General features: G+C 44.7%; 1 protein-coding gene across 1 annotated transcript in view; it reads left to right on the plus strand.

Moving 5' to 3' along the window:
• Nucleotides 1-24,104, plus strand: part of RASGEF1C (RasGEF domain family member 1C) — a 71,277-nt gene that overhangs the window by 21,103 nt on the left and 26,070 nt on the right. Inside the window, exons 2-4 of the mRNA XM_027643424.1 lie at nucleotides 19,232-19,414; nucleotides 21,023-21,145; nucleotides 23,693-23,830. Coding sequence (XP_027499225.1) covers nucleotides 19,238-19,414; nucleotides 21,023-21,145; nucleotides 23,693-23,830 — 438 coding nt within the window. The 5' untranslated portion in view covers nucleotides 19,232-19,237. The remainder of the gene's footprint in view (nucleotides 1-19,231; nucleotides 19,415-21,022; nucleotides 21,146-23,692; nucleotides 23,831-24,104) is intronic.

A 24,104-nucleotide genomic window follows, 5' to 3' on the forward strand; every position in this document is an offset into this window, starting at 1 on the left:
AACTAGCAGAGCAGACCATGATGCTCTCATTTCCAGTTGGTTTTGAGGTAAGGCTCTCCCCAGACTGGAACATCCCAGTCGTCTTCCCATCATCAGTCATCTGCATGGAGGACACCAGCCACATGTATGTATTTTAGCAAGCACACAGTTAGAGAAACACCCTCAGCAGGTTTCTGCTCTGCATTTGCCAAAGGCAGGTAATGCCAAGCTGACAGCTTTTGTAAGAGAAGGTTCTTAGAAACTTGAGTTATTCTGGTGCAAGTCAACTTGGCTGTGATGTGAGTGGAGCTATAGATAAGGATTGGCCAATGCTGTTAGGGTTAGCAAGGATTAATTAAAATGATTCTCTAGTTCTCCTAAACAGTGGAATATGAATTGTAAAAAATCCAAATCTATTTCTTCATTTTTGTGGTTTCTTTTTTGGCAGTGCATGTGATGTAGGACAGCTAAATGTCACTTGGCTTATCTGCTGTGTCTTCAGCAATGAGTGCAGGCAGCCATCAGCTTCCAGTGACTTTCAGCATCTCTGCAAACAAGCACTGGAAATGGCTTTGCTGATGTTACAGACAATGTTGGACCTAGAAATACAGGTTGGCAGTGATAAGTTGTTTCCCAGCAGCTTTGGAGGACAGGGTATACTTGAAATAAATCTGTCAGGTAGGGTTTCAAATTGGCCAGGGCTGTAAGCAACAGTTTATTGAGCTTATTTATGATGTGGCACCTAGGAAATGAAATGGAGAAATGTCAAGTGCTTTCAACACCAGCCAGCATGGTTTAATGCCCCCTCCCCCTTGCTTGGAAGCTCTGTCTTGGCTTCATGCCGGAAGCATATTATTGTAATAAAACACATTTCACATTCTAGGTGGTAAATGGAATTTACTCAATAATTAAAACTAGAAATAAAATAAGTGCATTCATCATCATCTTCATTCCCAGCATAGCTGACATTCTTACCACTATATATGGTATAAAAATGTGCACCTTGGGCTTTTTAGCTGTTCATGGCGTAATGACCAAATCCATGTGTGAGAGTCCTGGGAATCGAAGCTGAAGCAAAACCACACAAAAGCTAGATCTGAGCAGTTCCTGTAAATGTTTCCACAGTCTCTTCTCCTGCATTTGGACTTTGGCCTGGTCTGGAGCCCATGTTCCTTCCAGACTGCTGGTTGTTGCCATTGTACAAAGAACAGCCTCAAGTTCCTCAGCTGAGTGACCATCTGTCTGCCCTCCCACACAGACACCTGAAGATGAGATAATGTTGAAAAGAAAACAATTTAAATAATTTAAAGCCTCAAATGCGTCTTCCTGCAATCTTTAAAGTTTCCAGTGTGTTCTTTTTCATGTGTTAATAGGATAGATATGTTCTTAGAGGCGAAGTTTGCTTGTTACATTAGAATTGTGCATTCAGTTTGGTAGAGTTGTTTCATAATTGTGCAAAGGATATTCTCGATGCCTCTGTTATAACACATGCACTGAGCCTGAGTCACTTGGACATGCACAAATGAATATTAGTTGGATTCAGTCCTTAGGGCCAGCAGCCCTTCTGCAAACCTGGGGACAGGGAGGAGTAACACGAGCTCCGCAGTCTGCTTTGCAAGTTCTGTCTCTTTGTGCAGTCTTACTGAGTAAAGCCTTAGTAAGCACAGTCGTATAATCCAGTACAAGTAGCACAACTGAGCACAGCAATTTCTTTTCAGAGGAGTGCTTGCTAATATTAGGATAAACTTACACGAAATAGCAAAATTAAAGACAACTTTGAAATGCAGCTAGAGGGATCTTGGATTAAAAATCTCTTGTGTGTTGCTTTATGAACAAACAACTTCATCCCTGATAGATTGTGAGCCCTGAGCATACATAACAAGGCAATTAAGAGAAAGCACAGTCAATGGAATAATATTGTATTATCTTTTTGTTTCACATAAGTCCTGTATCTCCTTTCCACTGCCAGTTTGCTGTAAATTGCACCTTGTCATTAATAGGATTATTGATAACTCTGCCAAAAAGAGCTTCTGCAGAATTTACTGTTTGCTAAAATGCCTCCATCATTTAAAAGTGTTACTAATACGCTTTAAACATAAATCTTGTACAGTTAATGCTCTAGGTTACAGCCAGCAGCAAGCAGAGCTGTGGATTGCTAAAGCTGGAAGACAGGGACACACGCCTGCTGTGACTGCAGTGTGTCCAGCTGCTGGAGTTTTTTTCAAGTCTGTAAACTCTTAAAAGTGAATTTATCTTTCCTCCATGGGGCAAATTCAGGGGTGAATTCCACCCTGGATAATTTGGCTTGTGCCACTATCTAATGTTCACCAGACAACTCATGTGTCCCTTGCTTTCACCCTCTCCCCCAGCTCCTTTGGAGGCAGCAGCTGTGGTGTGGGTGGCCCTGGGTTGTGCTGCTGATGTTGGCTCACCTTGGAGGTGGCACTGCAGGTGGCTTGTGCTGGCCTTGGCCACAGGGACACAGTGATAAAGGTTCAAAGTCTGACGGCCTCTGGACAGTCAGCTGGAGGATGTGGGTTCACATCCAGCAGCACAAAGGTGTTCATTGCCTGCCAGCACAGCTGTCAGGCATGGGGTACATGTCACACACCGTCCCTCCTTGGGGACCCGGGATGGATGACTGCAGGGCATGGGCTTGTTTTGGGCTAAAAGACAGCATTGTGGCTGGAACTCTCTCCAAACCACTTTTCTTTGCAGGGTAGCATCACATCTCTGCAGCTTGGTCTGATTTCAGCCAGCTGCTCCCTGGCCTTTATCATCCTGTCCTGGGTGTCATCGTGGCACCTGCAGTGTGGCTGTGCAGAGAAAAGGGCTGGTGATGCTGAGTCTCCTCTGCCCTTTGACAGCTTCCCAAATCCTCCCTGCGTGTTGAGGTCCCAGAGGTGCTGAGTGGGATTCCAGAGCGAGGTTTGACAGTGGAGGTGCCATTGCCCATCGCTCCAGTTTATTAGGAAGAGTTATGTTGCAGGATTATCCTGGACTGCTTTGCTCCTGCTGGGCAGTGCTTTATTGCTGACAGGTCTGAAAGCTGCAGAGGATTTGGGGAAATGAAAATAGATGATTCTCCCATCTCTGGTGATCCAGAGATCATCTGTCACTGCCTTTGCAGCTTGAATCTGGGTTGCTGTCTGGAGCATCAGGCTCATTCAGGTGATCAGTGCTATACCCAGTATGCTCTGTCTCTGTGTAGTATTCTCCAGTGCTCAGTCCTGCTCAGACTAAAATAACACAAATTAATTTAGTCACATCTGTGAGACGTGATTTACTGTTATTTGATGGAGCTGTGTGGTGTCAATCTGACACTGTAACAAGACATGAACAGGTTTGCTGTGGTACCATCATGATGTTTCAGCACAGTGACCAAATTCAGGCTAAAGAAAGATGGTGCAGAGCAATTCCCTGGGATTTTCATTACCAACATGGTGATGCTCAGATGTTGTTGAAGTCCATGGCCTGGATGGAGTTAGAGCAGTGACCAGTACGTGCTCTTGCAGCCCCTTCCCTAGCTCGTGTAAAGCTGTGATTGAGGCAGCATGCTCAGTCATTTAGAAGATGATTGTTCTCTCAAAGCAGCAGTTTGTCAGACTGTAATTTTAAAATTACATTGTGTTTTGCTGGGACTTGGCAGAACTTCTCTGAGGCCCAGACTTTTAAAATAGCACCCCAGAAAAGCTCATTCCTGCTGCAATTAAAAACAAAAACAAAAGGAAGAAGGAAGAGTGATTTGAAATGAACTGTTTGTTTGGGAGTTGGTTTGAGTTTTTTTCTTTTAAGAGAATGCTGTCTGAAACTCTTGCTTTTGAAGATGTATTCCCACGCTGAGTCACATCCAAGGTTCATACAGAACAGTCTGGCTGATGTTTTAGAGGTCGATATTTGTTGCCTACTTCAGCAATGTTGCCGGTTCACAGCAGTGGTGTCTCGCAGAGGAGGGCTACAGGCATGCCCTGAGATAAATTGATTCAAAAGGTGGGCACTGCCTCTTGGCTGCTTTCGTTTTCCTCCCCCTGGGTTCGCTGTGCTGGTGTGATTACAGCACACACCAGGCTGGGATTGCCATCTTTCACTGGGTGACAAGGACAAACATTTTTGCCTTCAGAGAGAGACTGAAGGTTTCTCTATTGTGTGTCACTGTTGTCTGGGGAGCACGTAACTGCATGTCACCTGTGACAAACACAGCATTAGAAATAAGTCTGCTGTGGGTTAAGAGCCTCTATCTGGAGGTTATGTGGCTGTTATGCTACTAAATGTCACTTTAACTTACAGAGTCTCACTGCAGCCTTATTTCTCAGTGCCTCGGTTGGTGAGCTCGTGGTTTTGCTGCTGCCACTCATGAAGTGCATAACTCAGTGTGAGTAAAGACACCCGTCTGAAACCATAATGTACAACCACATTAAGCCCCATTAGTTAAGAGTTGGACTGGTTACAAATGAGGGCAAAATGCACACTCTGTTGCTGCATCTGTCTCTTCTCCGTGTGTGTGTTTAATTTTCTGAACAAAGGGTGGGGAATTAAGAGACACCTCTGTGATACATTCGCTGCCATTTTGAGCCAGCCCAGGTCTGGGAGAGCAATTATATTGCAGTCAGCTCTGTGAGTCATCCCAAAAAATGCCAGCTCAGGTTTGATTGCCGAGATGGTATTGTTGCTGAAGTGCGAGACATGGAGTAGAAAGAAGACAACGTGGTATTTAGCTGCAAGACTGAGCTCAAGATGCTGACAATTTGAAAAAGCTCGGTTTTGACTTTACGTGCCAAACAAATTTACTGTAGGAAGAACACGTTTGCCACACAGTGATGTCATTTTCATAGAGTCACTCTACAGATGGTGCCCGCAGCTCAGCAGAAGGCTTGGTCTGAATACAAAGACCTCTTCAGGATTCTTCTAAGTCTTCTGGTTGGAAGAAAGCCAGTGCTGATGTGATAGCAAAATGCAGGTAGTGAAACTACTCACCCAGTAAAATTCTTTCCTGAACTCAGCTTGCAAATCAAAAGTGTCATTGAACTGCCTAGAGAAGGTGAAAATTATCAAAGATTTGCAGTTGTGAGAAAGAGGGAAAAAAAAAAAAATTCAGGATTCTACAGAGGATGGAGACATGGTGCTGGACCAACCCCTTTCTTTGTGGAAGGGTCGTTTGGAACTTGGAAGCTCCTGGAGGCTTTTGTAGAAATGAGCATTGAATAGCAATGGACTGAGCTCCAGGATAACCTCTTGACTCTGGCTTCTCATGGTGTGTGGGGTGGCAGCGGAGCGAAATGAAGAGCTGGTGTAACATGAGAAGCTTTCAAAGTGGAGGATTTGGGAATTTTGAAATTGAGTTCTCGTTGAGAAGTCACTCGGTAAAATGGACTACAGTCCTGAAAAATGGTGGTGGATTGTGCCGTATATAAGATGGAACTTTCTTCTCCCCAGGTAATTGTTGTAGCCATCTGAATACTCACTATGTTAAGAAAAATTTTAAACAAGAAAGCAATTGTATGTTTTTGAATGGCAGGCACACACTGAAAAATGCCCTGGACAAAAAAGAATATTGGTCATTAATGTGGTAAAAGAGACATAATGGGCTAAATCACTTAATTTCCCACACATTTCCGGATTTGGCCAGTGCAAAAGATTTCACTGAAATGACCACAAAACAGACTGAGATAATCTTGGCCAATATCCTCCTTTTTGACAAAACATATCCTAATAATAAAATCCTGCTTTTGATCACTTATGTCAGTGAAAGGACTTTTCATGGTCCTTCCTTTTCATAGTGTTTAATAGGCTGTGGTGACATTGCCAACCAGCCCGGAGCAGGAAGGGAAGGAGAGCTTTGTGCTGGCCTTGACAGGAAGGTCAGGGCACAGATCTGGCCCAAGCGTGGTGGCACTTGCAGGGACCAGCTGGGAGCTTCATTAAATGTGTGGAGTGGAAGTGAATGGGAACCACTGGTGTGAAGGGGGGATCTTCACAGATACCTCTATTTAGAGACCGTACTTGAACAAAATGCTTCTTATAGTATGGAGGGAGTTCAGATATGGGTGGACTCCTCCTATTTCCTGAAAGGGTCACTGGCAGTGACTCTTGGCCCTGCTGAGATGCAGGGAGTTCTCCAGGTGAGGTGACATGACTGCAGACATGCACTGCCGAGCAGGTAAATAGGCATTACATCTCTGCTTTTGGGCACTGCAGCTTCTCTGGAGTTTCGTCTGTTAAAACTCTTTGAAGAAATTAAATACCTGGGGCTCTTTCTAAAACTGAATTGCATTTTGTCCTGTTCTTGTGGCACAGTGTGATGTTTTCGAGCAATTTCTGAGCTGTTGGGGGTTTTCTTTTTACCGACTGTTTAAAGGCACCTGATTTCACTGTGTTGTTTCAAAGCTTGAATATTTCAGTTTTGTGGATATTTTAAGCAGGGATCCTTGAAATCCCTAAAAAACCAGCTTGTTTCTTTGAGTCCCAGGCATGTCTGCTGAAAACACTGTCACAAGAAGCAATTTCACTGTATGGCTGCCCAGAGCAGACGTATTGATGTTATTTAGCCTTCACTTGCCAAGCTGAGTGTTGGGATTGTGTTTTCACATGTGAGGAAGCTATCAGCTTTTCAGATAGCCATATTTTCATAAGCTGCATTTGGCTGTCACACCTTCTCCTGGATTTTCTTGATATGCAAACAAGTCTCAGTTATATGTGCTCCTGGCCTATAAACTGATATCCCTGAAGAGTTCCTGATTATCCTTCCATTAACTTTTACTCTCCTCCATCTCCCTTGGGGAGGTAACAAGTAGTCTTTCCTTCATCATAGGTTTCCAGCTGGTTACCTCCCTGCTTCCCTCCTAAATAGATTCTCTCTGTAGGGAAGAACAGTCTGTCAAACTTCAGTGCTGCCTAAAAGTACAGCAGGGACTGCTGAAATGGGAATTTGAAAATTTGAAGTGCGAGGAGAGCGTCCTGGATCTCAAAGTGTCATCCCAAAAAAACAGAATAACCATACACCACGTCTGAAGGACAGTGTCCTAGTGCAGCCAGGAGAAGGGGTTCTGCTGTTTGAATGTGGTGTTGCTGCTGGAAACTTTAACGGAGCATTACGTGAGGCTCTACCACTCTTACATTTTCTGGTCTAATTAGCACTATTTACAAACCAACAGTCAGCCCCACTTCTTGGTTGCACTGAACACTGCTCGCATTATTACGTTCCTCACTTCCATGGTTTTTTCTTTGTAGAGTTCAGATTGTTTCTGAGTCAGATTGCCATACTCCGTGTCCATCATAGCTGCAGCCGGGGTCATCCCAGCAAAGCATTTAGCAATGAAATCTTCACCTGTCCTTGTCCATCCTTCTGCAAACTCCTGTGACAGTAAATGTTTGTGTGAGTACAGCCTGAGCCCTGTTCCCAAAGACTGAATCCATGGAGGGTGTATTGCACTGGGAACCCACACATGCAAGTTTTGGACATGCTGCTGGCTTGACCCCTAATCTCTGTGATCATTTAAATTCTAAGTAGTCCTAAAATAGTCTTTGTGGCCATTCTGTGCTATCATATATTCCTGCCTGGTGTATATCCAGTTGACAAAGGGCTGTATGTCTTATCTAGTTATTGCCTTAAATTGAGCATAAACCAGTGTTCTTGTCAATATTCTTTGTTTGCAGCAGCCTGCTGGCTCAGCTTCTTTAGAATTATTCAAACTGAAGTAATTATTTAGCTGAATAAACGTTTCAAGAAAAGTTACACATTTCTGGTTTTGATAGTAGCACTCTTAGAAAATTTGCAAATACCAGGGACTGAGTTTTTAAATGGGATCTCTAACCTTGTTTCTGTAAGTGTTGACGTGAGCCGTCAGTTGTATCTGGGGAGCAAAGGTGTCTCCCCTTATCCAGAGGAACATACTTTTGGAATAGTCACACTGATTTCAAGGGCTTGTTGAGTTTGTGGCCACTGAACAGAAATAAGATGGTAAGAATACAACCATCTTGCCATCAGATATGTGGTGATGCCAGACCTAATTTGGGCATGTGATTCATCCAATTTCCCATGCAGAGTGGAAAGTCAAAGGTTTTCTTCAGTTGCATGTATAAATCTACAGGCTCGAGAGATTACAGGTGACATTAGACTCTTCCTTTTGCAAATCCTACGTGTTTGCATATCTGTAGGTGCATAGTTTTACCAGAAATTCCCCTAAGGAGTTTAAAGTCCTGGTGTGTAAGTCTCTTGTCTCTGCAGGTCTGGAACCTTAGAAGATTAAGTCAGGGTGAGACATTTAGCCACAGGGTAACAACTCTGGTGTGCACTCAAATTTTGTATCAGGTAGTTTGTTATATTATTAAAATAGTACAATTTCATAACAGTGGTAGCTGCTGCTTTGAAAACCTCACTGCTGCTCAAGCAAAATGACTGAATGAATATAGTTTTTTGTGTTGGGTGCTATCTGTAGATGCAGGTTGGGATTTTCACTGTGTCCCTGTACAGCATGTCCTTTTCCAAGCACTGCAGAGGGGGGGGGGGGGGGTGTGTCCCAGTCTGGGCTGCCCATACCCCAGGCAATCTGGTACCCTGCAGCCTTGAAGGCTGAGGGGGGGAAAAAAACCACGTGTGTTGTTTGGGGCTTCTCAAAGCACCAGAATAACGAGTTAAGAAAGCTCTGCTTTCTGTGCTTTCTGACGGGTCACATATCTTTTTGATCTGTAGGATTTGCACCCTTGACACCATCTTTTGAGGAGCACTTCCAAAAAGTATGGAATGAATGTAGATTATGTGGGAAATGTCTCAGTAGTGTGCTCACACAGCTCGAGTCAGCACAGTCTCCCACTGTTAACGGAGCACGTCCTTTATGGAAATTGGCTTTGTAACCCACATTTCAACAGCTGAAGAGTTATGAGGTCAGCAAGTGCAGTTCAGAATTTAGCTCATTTTGTGTATATCTTGGACCATGCTCACCCCTGGGTTTTATACCACAAAAATCAGTGGAATGATGCCAAAAAAAAAAATTATTCTCCTAATATTTAAAGTCAGCTCTTCCAACACATGTGTGTGTCACTGAGCTCCCTAACACAGCTCTAGGAAGGGTTCTGCTTGCTGGTTCCTGAAGGTTATAATTGCTGTATGGGCACTAAGAATCGCTAACAATAGCAGGTTTTGGATGGATATTAAATCTTGAGCTTCAGGGTATGAACTGGTCTCTTCACTCGGGAGCAGGAAGAGGCTGCTGTAGTGAGCAAACTGTTGGATTTCTGCAGTGCTCTTGCCTTTCAGTGATGCATCCAGTGGTGGCCAGAGTGAGAGGCAGACGGGTGAGCTGGATGGACCATGGGTGATTCCCATGGTTCTCTCAGAGCAGATTGTTGATCACAAAGCCGGGCATCACATCGCTGCTGCTTTGATGGGAAGCTCAGAACTAATGTCTGCAGTCCTTTTTAATGACAGACTTCTAGCAGTGATCACAGAATTGTCTTGCAGAGTTAATTTCGGCTAATGAGCAATTAGTCAGCTCAGCAGTGACTCTCCCCTGCCTGTTGACCCTGGGGAAGAGGTGGTCGGGGTTGAGCATGGTGCTTCCCTGTGGTGTGGGAGCCCCAGCAGGATCTGCGTGGGCCCAGCACCCTCACCTGTAGTGGCACTTGGGCTGCAGCTCAAATTCCCTCTTTCTGGAGCAGAGGGATTTATTTTCCAGCTACAGACTTGCAGCGTTATCCTAAATGTCAGCACAGTCTCTTCTTTCTTCTTCTTCTTCTTCTCTTTTTTTTTTTAATACTTAACGCAGCCCGAGAAAAATCTGTCAGCAGAAGACTCTTTGCGTGCCCGAACGAAGGCTGAGCTTGTGTGGGCTGAGCCTATTCCAGGGCGAATGTGCTTAAATTTGGGGGCAGCTACAGATGCTGCTTTTCTGCCTCACACGGGGCTGGCACGGGCCCGGCTGCCCCGGGTCACGCCGCGGCAGCGGGTGGTGGCACCGGGAGCGGGCACAGATGGTGCTCCAGAAGGGGAAATCCAGAAGCTCACGAGCTCGTTTCTTTTAGGGAGACGGTCCATATGTCACCCATAGAGCAGGAGAGCCTGCTCGTCAGCCTGGGGCGCTCCCAGGCTGCCTAGGTGGAATGACCCGGATCTGTAGCTAAGCAGGAGCTGTTGGCTGTGCTGGTGTAGCCCCTGTGCTCTGTCCGTCCTCCCTGCCAGGGAGGGAAGTCCTGTGTGTCTGAGTGTCATCATCAATGCCTCTCCTGCCCAGGGCTGAGAAGTGGGACTTAGCTAGGGAGCCTGCATGGCTGAATCCATCACTGACGGGCTCAGCTCAGACCTCTTGGTTTTCCTGTCCGCAGTCCTGGCACAGCTTTGGGCGGTGAGTTGAGAACAGAGGATGTGAGCACCATGAATCAGGTGCTTGGTTGTCTGTTCCCTTGGCTGGGCACTGCACACCAGGCCACAGAGATGCTCCCAACGAAGGATATCTTGCAGTTGGACATAAATCTTGGGGATGCCTCCAGACTGTGGCAATTGGCACAAATGTCTCTGAGATTTTTGCTCCTAATCTGGTAACTGAGCATTGCTCTAATACAGTATAATTAACAGGGGTGATACATTGACATGGGTGACAGTCAGAGCTTATGCTGCTCTTCAGAAGCTGTTGATGTTTGCCAGATAAAAATTAGACCTTCCTCCATTTAATATTTTAGCAAATTTGGGAAAGAAAGGAAGTCAAATGAAATGTTGTTCCACCCAAACTGGAGCAGTGGCAAACAAGTCACTTGAATTTCTGTATTTACATATTGAGGAGGAGGGGTGCACTTACATAAAGACGTGTGTGCCTCTATATAACTGCATATACATATGTAACACCCAAAATACATCATTATGCATTCATATTCACATGTGGAGTCTGTCTGAGGATGTATGTGTATATATAAAAATATGATTTATAGGTTTTTAAACCTCCCTGACAGACTCCAGGAGACCAATTTCTAAATGTATGCCAAGATTTTTGACTAAGAGACAGGTAGCAGTAGGTGCTAATAAATGAAAGAACTGCAAGTAAAATGTTGTGACATCCACCTCTCTGAACAACCTGCGGAGCGCTGGCAGAATCATCAAACCGAGCTGAGAGTAATCAGCAGGGACTGATAAAGCTGCTCTTGTAATTATTTGTTTGATATACAGCTTTCCTTCTTCCTTCTGCATAAATAGCAGAATTGCTTTGCTTAGTGTGGGAGGTTTTTTTATTCCTGTCAGGGCTTGTTCTCACCAACATGTCATGAGAGGAGGACTGAGATCTGCATTTTTGTTTTATTTACGGGCTTTCCATTGTAATTCTGACAGCATGCGGTGGAGACAGCATTCATTTGGCTGGGGGGAGGCGTCCTTGCTCATGCAAAGCTGTTGGTGTTGCGGGGGCCAGACTCTGCCATGCTGCTTTTAAGCTGCCCTGATTTCCTCCAGGTTTGGCCTGGAAGAAGCTGCTCCTGAGAGGAGGTGGCTGCTGAGGTCTGAGGGCAGTCACGATGTCGTGCCCAGCTATTTAGTTATTAAATAAAATTCCCACAGCAGCTTTCTCATTTTTAAGAGTGAGTTCAATGATGCCACAGCCCAGACTGCCCTACAAAACCACACAGCCCCGCAGGTTGACAAGTGTTGGTTATCCTTAAGTAACTCTCTTTCCTCACCACTTCCACTGCTGAAGCAAGAAAATCCAACCATTGACTGACTTCCAGGCAGTCACAGTGGTGGCCCGTCAACGACGACTGAACTGAGCCAAAAGGCTCCCGTTGATGTCAGTGGTTTCTGGGAATGCTGCCTGCATGGTTTTGTTCCGGGATTTCCCTCTCTGTCCGTGCCTGGTTGAGCTCTGACTTTACTGAGGGCTGATTTTACAATTCTGTGTTTAACTAAAGGTACAGTAACTCATTCCCACCCTAGGCACTCTCATTTTCCTTGTTCCATTTATGTTCTATTTATCCTCTTTCTTTCCTTAATGAAAAAAAGGAAAAGGATAAAGGATAATTTCTAAGCAAAGATAACTTTTTCTTTAACCCCCCCCCAACTCTATGCACAAGAATAGTTTTTATATTGTCTGAGGGTTTTACCAGGATACCAGGAACTTGGGAGGAGGGAGGAGTCGTGAGGGGAGAGAGGCACATTAGGAGCAGAAAATAGATTTCCTAGCTTAAAGGAAGAGAAATCCAGACTGCTGCCTTTGGCATACATTTGAATATTGTCAAGGGCATCTGGAATATGTTGATAGGCGTCCTCCTTCTAATAATACTAAAAATCTGCTAATGATGAGGCACAGATACGCCACGGGCCGTGTGTGTCACGTGCACACCCAGTGTTGGGAAAGAGTCTGAGACATCAGAGGCTGCCTTGGGTCTCATGGCGGGGTCAGCGCCAGCTCCCTCTTACTCAGGAGAAATACTTCAGACTTGAACCAGATTAATGAAAAGAGAAATTGCTCTGAGACTAAGAAAAAAAAACCTCTACACCATTGCAGTGTTATGGGGGGGTTGTTCCTGAGCGATTACAGCACATCCTTTCAATGCTTTCTGATTCCAGGCAACGATGGCATTTTAAGATAAATAACATGTTCATGGCTCTGCTTGTTATTGGAGGGCTTTTATTATTGCTGATGTTACATGAAAAAGAAAATTATTTAAAAAATGTGGCACTAACAAATTGAAGCCTCCAGGGAACTGTTGCCTGAATGGGATTTTGATTGGAGTTCAATTTAATTGGCCATAAATCTCCTCATTTCTGATTTACGTTCTACTTCAGACCAGTCTACCAAATTCATGATAATCAGGTTTTCATTTTTCTCTATCGAGCAAAATACTCTGACATGAGCATAAACAGAAATATTCCTTCAGCAAGGTGACCTCGTTCTTGCTTGCACTGTGCTGGTAATTGATTTAATGCCTCCTTACCTATAACTGGACCTCTTTCTGAGGCTTGTCCATCAGATTTTGAGGTAATTGGTTAGTTGTTTTTTCACCATAGGATTTGACTGCAAGACATTTCTCATAAACCTCTAGTACAAGATCATTTTACCTCTATGATCATTTTACTGACATGATGGAATAAATTCAGCAGGCAGACGGACGCATGGCTCTGCTGCAGCTTTCAGTGCAGCTCTGGGCTTATCTCAGAGAATAACAGCTCTTGTTCTAGCCTGGAGTAAATTCTGTGAGTTGTAGAGCCCAGTAATTTCTGTGGAGTTGGATTTTTACAGAAGAAAAAGAAGTAAAGGTTTCCAGGCACCCTGAGGCTCCTGTCCCACATCCCTCCCCTGCTCTGGAGTGCTGTGGTAGAACCGTCCTCTCCACTGCTCTACTCCCTTTCCTTTACCCGAGGCTGCTTTTTGTGATTGCTGGTGTCAATTTGTCAGGAGGTTTCCTTCCCCTCCACCCAAAGAAGGCTCCACACAGGTGAACTCTTTAGGGAAGTGATTTGGGAGAGCAGATGAGTAAGAGGTGAGAACCAGGTGGGATCAAAGGAAATCGAATTGTCATCTAATTCTGATTAGATACCCAAAGCCTTAAATTCACTTGCTGCTCTTGCAATCTCATTCATGGGAGTGTCAGTAAAGTGCCTCAGCTGCTGCAAGGAATGGGTAGGAAAGGGGAAAGAGCCCACATTGAGATGTAATTATTGTTATTGGGTTTGGAGAATATTGCAGTTAAGTGGTTTTCCCTACTTTTCCCGTCCCACCGTTCTTGTCCCTTGTGATCCCTTTGTGTTTCTAACTCATGTAGAAACTTCATTATATTGCTTATTTAACCATTTCCAATAGTACTGGAATTGACAGGTTGAGTTTTCAGCAATTTCACAACTTTGTGGGCTGTAAATTGAATGTTTTAGGGGCTGTTGAAAAGGTGAAAAGAAAGCTACATCTGCTACCATTTTCCTAATTACATCAGCATACTCTGAGTTTGCTAATGCCAGGTACTCTTGCTGAGAAAATGTTTATAACCATGGCCTTGACAACTGGAAGCAATTACTTTGCAGTGGTTTTCCTTTTGTATTCTGAAACACTAGAATTCTTTTTTCCTCTTTCCTCTGCTTCCCTCCCTACAAAAGAAGCAGAGAAAAATATGAATTTCAACTCATTATCATTATCTTCTGAATATTTTTCTGCAGAGATGAATAGCTGGAAAATTACTGAAAGTAATGTAAAGAAAAATGAGCATCTGCTACTGAAGCTTCTGCTGAGCTCACTGGTTTTAAGGCTTGTGTGACAGTGGTGGGCAGGTACTGAGGCAGATGAGACCCGAGTGTGTCTTGTGTTGTCCTGGCTGAGAACCTGGAGCAGGATTTGTTCCCCATGTAGTGATGGCTGGGTAGTAGATCTGGCTACTAAAAGTGTCCAAGATTTCTCCAGGATGTTTTTCCAGAGTGTGTTACTGTGAACTGTCTCCACTTCCTTGAACTGTGGTTTTTGTGAATGTTTGATTGGGTAAGACTTTTGCAGGATTGAGGCAGGATGGGAGATGTTTGCTATTTTGGTTCACAGATGGGAGTAAGAACGAGTCCAACTCACTCTGGATTAGGTGTGTTTGTTGAAGTCTGTGCCTTACCAAAGTAATGCTTGACCCTGAGTCTCCTATACCCTTGGTTTGTCCCCTGCCTGTGCTCACTGAGCATTGACTTACACGTTCTGAGTTCTTGTCAGGAGGAGCTCACTGGACCCCCCCCTTACAGCACAGCTGGACACTCCGCTCTCCACACCTTCCCTTGTCATGTTCTTTAGCTCCTATAATTTTGCTGGGAGGTTGTGAGAAGCTTGTGCCTTTCATCCCTGAAGTGGGAAGGCTTTTATTTATTTGGTTAATCCGAAAGTTAAGTGGGTGGGAAGATAAGTCTGCAGCCCCGCTCCACTCATCACATGGTACCAGCTCTTGTTTCCCCTTGAGAGAGGCAGAGCAGATGGAAGGCAGAGATGAAATGAGGATCAAAAGTAAACAGCGTGATTAAGTTTTTGATAAAGGATAAAACACTTATCACATCAAAGCCGCTGAAAACCACACTAAATGTTTCCTGAACGTTTCGTGTCCACGTAAGCATTAACTGTACTTGCCATGGGGACACTGGTAACAGCAGGTGGTGGAGCTGGGGAAGGCTGGTGAGTATTTACCCTCGTGGCTCTGCTGCAGGTCACCTGCCTGGCCCCAGGCAGGCAGAGCTGGCAGCCTGCAGCCATCCTCTAGCACCTCAAACCTCTCTTGCCACAGATCAGTGGGCTGGCATTATGTGCATGGTTAGGCAGCCCTTTAAGCCATGCCCTGCTCTGTTTTGCAGGTTTGGGCACTGGTTTTCTGGAGGTTTTAAGGCACTTGCTCCTGGATTTTCTTTTTTTGTTTTAACCAGTGAGAAACATTTTCCTATCTCCAGGTCTCAGTCCTTCAGAGCACAGAGATAGTTTAAATGCTATGTGTGGGCAGCCACCTGTGTATCATCAGTAATTTTGCATGTTGGGATGTGGAAATTTGCCCTTCACTACCATCTCACCCACAGCACCTCCTCCAGAGCACCAGTTATCAATTGAAATGGGAATCTGATTTCCTTCTGAAATGAGAGGAACAGCAAAACACTGTGTGTTGAATTGGACTAAAGTTCATGGAAGCACTTATCTGCTGACTTCAGGTTTAACTTCAAGTGCTTTTCAAGTGAGATTTTGAGACATTTTTACCACATTTGAGCTTTTGTTTCCAGGAAAAGTGGAAAAAAGTTTTTATGCCCAAGGTGAACTTCTTTACAAATATCTGATAATCTGGACTCCATTTTTGCTTGCCATGGCTTATATGATAAAGCTCAGAATGGGGGCAGTACTAAACAGTTTGAGAAAGGTGTGTATTAGAATCACAGAGAACCAGGAGGGACCTCTCACAGTCCTTAGTCCGAGCTCACGCTTGAATCAGGGCTTGACGTTTTCTCAGGGTCTTGTTTAGCTGAGTTTTGAAAATCCTTTGAATTGAATATCCTTTCCAGCTCCCTGTTCCAATTTCATATGGTGCTCAGGGGATGATTTTCTCTTCAGCTGGAATTTCCCTGCTGCAGCCTGGGGGTGCTGCCTCTCATCCTGTCACTGTGCTCTTCTGGGAAGGGTTTGCCTCTGTCTGCACCACCTGCCTTTTCCATCATCCAAACCTCCATCAGTACAATAAGACAAATCTCCTTGAGGTTGTTTGCTTGTTTGTTTTCCTCTCAGGGCTTCCTTGTTTCTGTATTCTGGGAGTGACTGACAGCAGAGCCTTATCCTCTGCCTATTGCAAGCAGCTGTGTGTTTGGGCTCTTTCAAAGAAAGATCTTGTTTCTATTTAGTACTCTTGAAAAGAAAACTTTGGAAATGCATGAACAGAAAAAAGACATTAGGTGTTGTGAGCAGAGAAGTCCCTGTCCTATGTTCCTGTCTGCCAAATAATAATGTTAGTTACTTTCAAGCTTAGTAGTGCAAGAGGTTCTTAGTCTTTGTACAGTTGGCCTCATCCTGCTGTGAGCATAATAGTACCAGTTAACAGAGAACAAAAAGGCAGGTAGTTAAAACCCTCAGGTCTTCTTTGGTGGCAGGTAAGGTGGAAACCAGGTGCCAGCTCAGATACGACACAGGCCTTGCCTGAAAACTTGAGATTAGACCAGGAAATTTCTAATAAAAAGTCAAATTTTATTTCTTGACAACACCCAGGATAGATGTCCCAGTGACAGTTGTACAGCTGTTTCATTTCAGTTTTAAAAAAAAAAAAAAGGTAACTTTTTTTTAAAAAGCATTACTATGCATTTCGGCAAGATTTCTCATGTAATAAGATGCAAAAGTTCAGGCAATATCCTGTTTAGATGTGTTTCTATTTGATAATAAAAATGGTATTGACAGTGAGGGATTGCACCGAATAAATTGTTACTTGTGAGTTCTGTTTCATGCTGAAGCCAGGATGTGTCCTGTAAGTTCACAGCTGTTTCAACTTTCTCTTTTCCTCATCTAGACAGCTGTATGTCCATGAGATTTATTTCTTGATCTGTGTGGACATGAAATCCTTCTTGGGATTATTGCCATAGAAACAAGCAATAACATAGAGCGTGTTAGAAGTAACAAATGGGATTTGGCAGTGCTTCCCATTTACTACACAGAGTCTAAGCTGTGTACAAAAAGCAGCAATTATTTGTTCTCAGAACCCTATTAGCAGGCACATCTGCACATTCATTAAAACTAGATACTTCAGCTTCCATCCTGGCTGGGATGACATTCAGATATTCTGGTCTTTAAACTAAAATCCAACGTGTATTTATTTTTCAGTCGAGGCAGGAATTTGTTGGGTCTGGCATTTTGGTTCCTTTTTGGTGCTTGCAGATCCCAGAGGCAGCCCGTGTGAGCCTCCCAGGAGGAGATAAGATGCAGTGATCAAATCGCTGGCTCCAGGGAACGGTCCCTCCTTTGAAGGATGAAGTCACCCAAGTTTTGCTTGTAAAGCCTGATCTCCCACGGTGCTGGGACCCAGCTCCCAGCCTCTCCCAGGGCTTCACACCCTGCCTGGCTCACAGGACACTGCCCTTCTCATCCTGGGCGGCCCGGGGTGGCTCTGAGTTGGCAAAGCACAGCAGCCTGAGCTGGAGGAGTAGATGGGTTGTGCCAGGCAGAGAGAGGGTTTTACAGGAGTGACCAGAACGTGCTGTACCTGTAGCTGAAGCTGAGCTGACTGTCTGGGTCACAGCACGGCTGCCAATACATGAGGGAGAAAGGCAAACTCAAAATTTTGAGCCAAATCTAAGGGGCAGCTTTTGAAGTTGTATGGGATGGTAAAGGGGCAAAGAAAGCAGATGGGACAGAATACAGAAAAGGGCAGAGAAATATATTAAGAACTAAGGTGTGTCTGCTGGCTGAGCTTGCCCAAGCCTCAACAGGCTGAGGTGCAGCAACAGGCACTGCCAGCCTGTGGCCCTTCCGATGTGGGAGGTTAGTGCTGGCTCAGCAGACCATGGGGTACAGATCTTGCTCTTCCAGCAGGCAGAGGCTGTGCTTAGAAGGGAGAGCTGGAGTCCTGGGAGAAGTTCTGCAGCTGCTCGGGGCAGCAGGGGTTGGCTCTGGTACTCTTCCCATCCCTCATCTGTTTCCCATCCTCCCTTGCATGAGGTAAAATCAAACAGAACCAAATAGTCAGGTCCCAGAAGGGTCTCTTGTTCAGGATGATGTATTTGCAGACCTGTGAGGGAGCATGCACTGTCCTTTTCCTAGTCCATGTAATGCTGCCTTTAGCTGAGGAGTGGCTTCCAGGGGGGCTTTTAGAGGCAACTTGAGATGCTTTAAAGATCTCAGGGCAAAATCTGTCATCCCTCTGCATCAGTTCAGAAACAAAACAACTTTGCTCAACAGAAGGAACATTTAAAGCTGATTGTAAACCTCAAAATAGAGATGAAGTATAGAATGCAGCCCGAAAAACCCAGAGAACCAAAAAACAGGGAGCTTGAAACTGGGCTATGTGCTTGGAGTCTGCCTGCCCTCCTTTTCCAAAGTGCTGAGGACTCTGCATCTCTGGTGAAGGTGATGAGTGCTCAGGATCTCTGAAACATTTATTTAGTACCTAAGTATAGATCTAGGACTGACTAACTTCAGGCTCCAAATATAGTGCAGGTGTCTGCCTTCTCCCTCTTCCTCATTTCTCTTTTCCCTGCTCTTTAATCTCTTCATCAGCTCCCACGTTCTCTGTTCTCTCCAACTTACTTCATTTTTCCATCCTCCCCCAGTTGACTTCTGCTCCTGTTTCCACCTCCTCGCTCACTCTGACACCTCCTCTGTCCCATGGGAACCACAGGGCACTTTTCAAGGCCCATCCTGAGCAAGCCTGAGGTGGCACTTCTGTTCTCTACTTCTCTCTCCCTCAGCTCTCTCTGCCTCATTCTCGGGAGGGCAGAGGTTCAAACAAACTGCTCCATTCTGCTCAGGAACCTGCTGAATTCAAGTCCGAGGTATCTCTCCTCTCCTATGTGGGACTGACCAGGGATGGCAGCAGAAAGGGAATCACCACAGACACTCTTGTTGGGATTGGGAGCCCAAAGTAGCTGCCATCACCTTCTGGCCCGAAACCAACTCAAAATGTCACATTTTCCTGTGTGCTTCCCATCACAGGCATGATCTGCCAATGCCAGCAATAAAAGCAGTTATCGTGAAGGGACTGTGTTCATTTTGTGAACAAGAAACTCTCGTTGGTGTCTTGTGTTTTTCAAATCAACCAGGAGACAGAAGTGGCCGTGGGTCTGACGGGTCTTGTCTCTCTCTTGCAGGAAGGCATGCCCCAAACGCTGAGTTCTACCAGTATGTTTACCCCATGTGGCTTCAGCCCTCATCTACATACTTCAAAAGAAGGTGAACAAGGAGGACTGATCTTCCAGGATGGAAACCTTACCTCAGCATCTCTGGATGCTCTAATCCAGCATCTGATACCTACCACTGATTACTACCCTGAAGTAAGCAATTCAAGGGATAATAGACGGTTTAATTCTGATGAACTGGGGCAGCACTTTATGCAAAAAGTGCAAATGTGTTAAATTTTGAATTAAGAAGGCTAATTTAAAAGCTGCATACAATTAAAGCTTGGTAAATTGATGCATTGCTTTAAATGCTGCTTCACTGCTCTATAATTGTTCCCATGAAAAAGCAGATCCCAAAGATGATACTGCCTTTAAATAAGAGAGCAGGGTTGGGGGGAGCTGTCCTGGTGATGAATTAGTGATGTAGCAGTTGGAACAGTTTAAAAATAGCAGTGCATCCCAAAGAGGTTTAGAGGAACACTGAAGCAAAAAACTTCCAAGTCTGAACTGGCATTAAATTAGCTGAATTTCAGTGGCTGCTGAAGTCAGCCAGGTTTGCCTGTATGTACAAAGCATTCCCTCGGTGACAACAGAGATGCTTCTTCTGATGGGTTCATAATTTACCAGTCACACCAGCTTTGCAGTCCCTGGACAGCACAGCCCAGATCCTAATCCTTGCTCCATCGGTGAATATTGTTTTTCTTCACCAGCAGTGTGAGGATCTAAACTGGAAGCAGGTTTATGGTCCTGCAAGCTATTGACTTCATTGGATTTTGCACAGCCTCCATGGAATTCAGACACAGTTTGGCTGGAAGACTTTTAAGTGCTAATATATCTCCATGGAAAGGCTTGTATTTCAAAGCACAGAGTATCATTGACTTCTGGGCACTTTAGAAGACTAGGAAAGTTATCAATGCAGAGCAGGCAGCATATTTTAAATTACCCGGAGCTCAGTTTCTGATCAGCTAAAAATAAGTAATGAAGAAGCATCTCAATTAAAAAAAAAAAGGAATAGAAAGGCAATAAAAATAGGTAATGGACAGATCAGGCTGTGAGATTTTCATTAAGCAATGTGTGATATGTAATATTATACCTGCTGCTCAGGAGCATGGCTAGGGCTGGGGGAAAGAAGATAATTCAGGTGCCAGGCGGGGTCAGGATGCAAGCAACTGAGGCTTCATGCATATATTTTAAATTCACTGCTGGGATAATTTAAATAATCCAAGGATTTATCCAGCAGACCTGCCTCCCACAGCTTCACAGATGTGGAACTGCATATGATGTGACTTGGCTGATAGAAATGAATTTTGGGGAGTTAGTAGAATAAATGAAATATTGGTTAAAACAGGCTGGATGCAATTTGCAGGGCAGGAGCAAGATGTAGCTAATGTGGGGGTGTCTGCAGCTCCCAACCCAGTACAACACAGAGATTCCTGAGTGTTTGCACATTTAGATTTACTCCCAGTATCCTGGTTATGCTGTCTCCTGTACCTGGGCTTGCTCCTGCACAGTGACCTACACACTGTCTTTGCTGGATATTTAGGCAAGCAAGGGCTGGAAGTGGATGCTGTGGAGAAGAGATGCCACTGCCTCCTGCACCCAGTATAACCAGTTCCATATGCAGGGTCAGGAATCCTTATGTCTTCCAGACATAAAGGTCTTGCCCAGTGAAAACACAAAAAACTGTGGAGTTCAGGGCTTTTATGGTCAATATTACCCACTCTGTGGCTGCTTACAGCCAGTCTGCTTGTGTTTCTCCCACAGAAAGCCTATATCTTTACATTCCTGCTGAGTTCCAGACTCTTCATCGAACCCCATGAGCTTTTGTCCCGAGTTTGTCACAAGTGCATTGAGCAGCAGCGGCTGGATGACCCCGTGCTGGACAAGGTTAGTTTATCTTTGCAGCAGAAAAATGTGAGGTGTTTCCAATGGGCAGAGAATTCCAGGGCTTTGCTGTGTGTCCTTTGCCTCCCTTTGGGTTGAACGAAGCTTTCTCACAAAGGATGATGGCTGCCGCTGAAATCCTGACATTGAGGTGTCCTAGTATCCATGTCTGAGAGCAGTGCTCCAGGCACTAATCACTTCAAATCTTCTTCTAATTTTCCCTTTCCCCCTGTCTCAGTCTTCCCAGGTGACTTTTCTTCTTAACTTCTTTAAGGCTCTGATGAAGCCTGCGGGATGCAAGGAGGTAGGACGTGAACCTCACTCACTGTCAGCTGCAGATGTCGACACACCACTCTCCCATTTTTACTCAATGCCTCTGCCCTTTTGCTTTCTTGCTTCTAGCACAGTAATATTTCCTCCTGGCCTTCCCTGTGCCTCCGAACACTCTGTAACAGCGTGCAGGTACCCACTCACCTCAGTGCTGACAGACCGGCTGCACGCTGGTGGCACTGCCTGGCACACCAGGAACGAGTGGAAACAGCAGTGAGGCTGTGACAGGCAAACAGATGAGAAAATCCAAGCTGTTTGTGCCTCAGCACTCCTCCTGCTTTGCCCCAGGGACTGTGCAGGCTGATACAGTGTGTAGCAACACATGTGCACCCTCTGGCAGTGCCACGGTGGTGACGGATCCCACTGGATCCTGTTCAGTGCTGGATTCTGCCCAAGCTCTCCTGGGTACATTGAAGACCTATCCTGTGCATTACCTGGAGCAGGAGATGCACCTTCAGAGCAGTACGGGGGGGGAAGAAGAACATGCATTAGTTGCAACTTTCCAGAACCCCCAAAATTCTGAAATGATTCTCGGGATCAGCCTTTCCAGCTTTGAAACAGTGGTTTTGGCATCAGATACTGAGTCACCAACATCTGAACACCTGTGCTTGTTTTTGCACAGGCACCTGGTTGCATGAGTAACAGGAGCTCTGCCTTCACTGTGGAGAGCCATTCACCAGACTACTCAGCAATCCGAGACTCGGATTGCCCATACACTCTTTGTTAATAGAAATATTTGTGTGAAGTGCACCAAGCAAAACAGGTTTTATAAGCTGTGATAGGTTCTGCTCTCCAATTCTATGACAGATACAAGTTCAGGAGGATTAAATATGAGCATTGCACAGTTTTGCTGCTCATTACACTTTCAAGAAATGAGAAAAGCTATCTTACTACAAAGATCTCTTATCTGCCTGGAGTGAATCTGTGTTTTGTAGTAACACAGGGTGGGTGGGACACAGCTGATTTTGTGTTCCTGAGAGTGGGGCCCACTTTGCAACTTTGCACACAAGAGACCTCCCATCCCCTGTGTCCTGTGACTTGCACAAAGTCCCCTCCATCGATTGGTAATACAGTTTACACAGCTGGAGCAAATGTCTCCTCAGACCTTTGTAGTTTCCAATAAAGCTTCCCCTTTAGCAGCCACCTGCTGGTCTTTGAGCCTGAGCTTAATGCTAGCTGACAGCAGTTATTTTTAGAGATGTGGTTCATTGAAACCTGTTGTTGGTGGAAAGCTGAAATATGCATTTTAACCACCTTGGTTGAAAAACAAAGAGCTGGGGAGCTTAAGAGTATAATTTTTCCTGATTACAGGGTACACTTTAGCTGCAGTACGTAGGATACAGAAGAAGGCTGTTTGTTTCAGTCTTGTTTTCTGTAAATAAAAATGCAGTTTGTTGTTTAACACAATTTTCTTTTCACATGTTCTTGGATAACAGAGGATGAAAGCTTTGGGAGCAGCTGTGCTGGCCATCTTTTGAGATAGCACTAATGCACCAACTGTGCTATTCCCCACATTTCCCTCCTTGCCCCATATCATCCTGACTATTCCCACTGCTGCATCCTCTGATAAATCTACATCAAAAGTAAAGTGGATATCAGCTGTGTGTTATATGACTGAGTGTCCTTGTCCTATCATGACCTTGAGCTCATATGGGAAGAGAGCAACATTATCAGTAGCCCAGGTCAAGTTACTAAAGTGCTGCTGTTTTGTCCGTCTTTTCTTCATCTTACATCTGCCACTGGTCACTAAGTAGTTTTTTCATACAGCCAGAAAGCAAAGAAGCAAAAAAAAACCCTCTTTGTTGGTCAAGAAATTCATTCCAATCAATTTTTCAGAGAAGGATGAAAATGTAACAGGGTTGTAAGTACAAATGGTTCAAATCAGCAAAAAGGCCAGACGTTTTTAAAGAAGGTATAAAGGTTGCACCAACAAAATGTCTACCCAGCCATAAACCAGACAACTGCATGTGCAGAATACTTAAATCTACATGTAAACCAGACAGTTATGCATGCATCTAAGTGCTGGTGTATTTTGCATGCCCAAGTGTATCATTTGTGCACCCCACTGTTTGTATGCAAGTGGCAGATTTTGCAGGTGCAACCATAAATGCCTTCTTTGAAAATCTGGCCCCACGTTCAGTGACACATATATTTGCTGGGAGACTTTAAGGAGTAAACACATTTCAATCCCTGTCCATCATTCAATGATTTCCATTTCAGGCTCGAATCAGAAAATTTGGACCCAAAATCTTACAGCTGCTGACGGAGTGGACAGAGACATTCCCGTATGACTTTCAGGAAGAGCGGATGATCGGCCATCTGAAAGACATGATTCACAGGATAGCCCCGTGTGATGAGGTGAGGATGCCTGATCTTGGATGTTGTGTTAAGATGTTAAGTTCATTTTTCCACTTGGTTTCCTCCTTTTGCCACATTCTGTTCCATGCCTCTTCCTGGATACTCTCACAGTTTTGTTTTCCTGCAACGGGAAAAACCTGCAGTAGCTTCCCTGAAAGCCACATCTCTCACTTTAGGTTCTCCTTGGCAGTGACATGGGGACACATCAGAGCGATCAGTAGAATTTATCTACTGCACATGGAATTGTAGGATAACAATATTCCCGTTTTACAGA

This window comes from Corapipo altera, unplaced genomic scaffold, assembly GCF_003945725.1.
Source record: "Corapipo altera isolate COAL_440 unplaced genomic scaffold, ASM394572v1 75, whole genome shotgun sequence".
Classification (NCBI taxonomy): Eukaryota; Metazoa; Chordata; class Aves; order Passeriformes; family Pipridae; genus Corapipo; species Corapipo altera.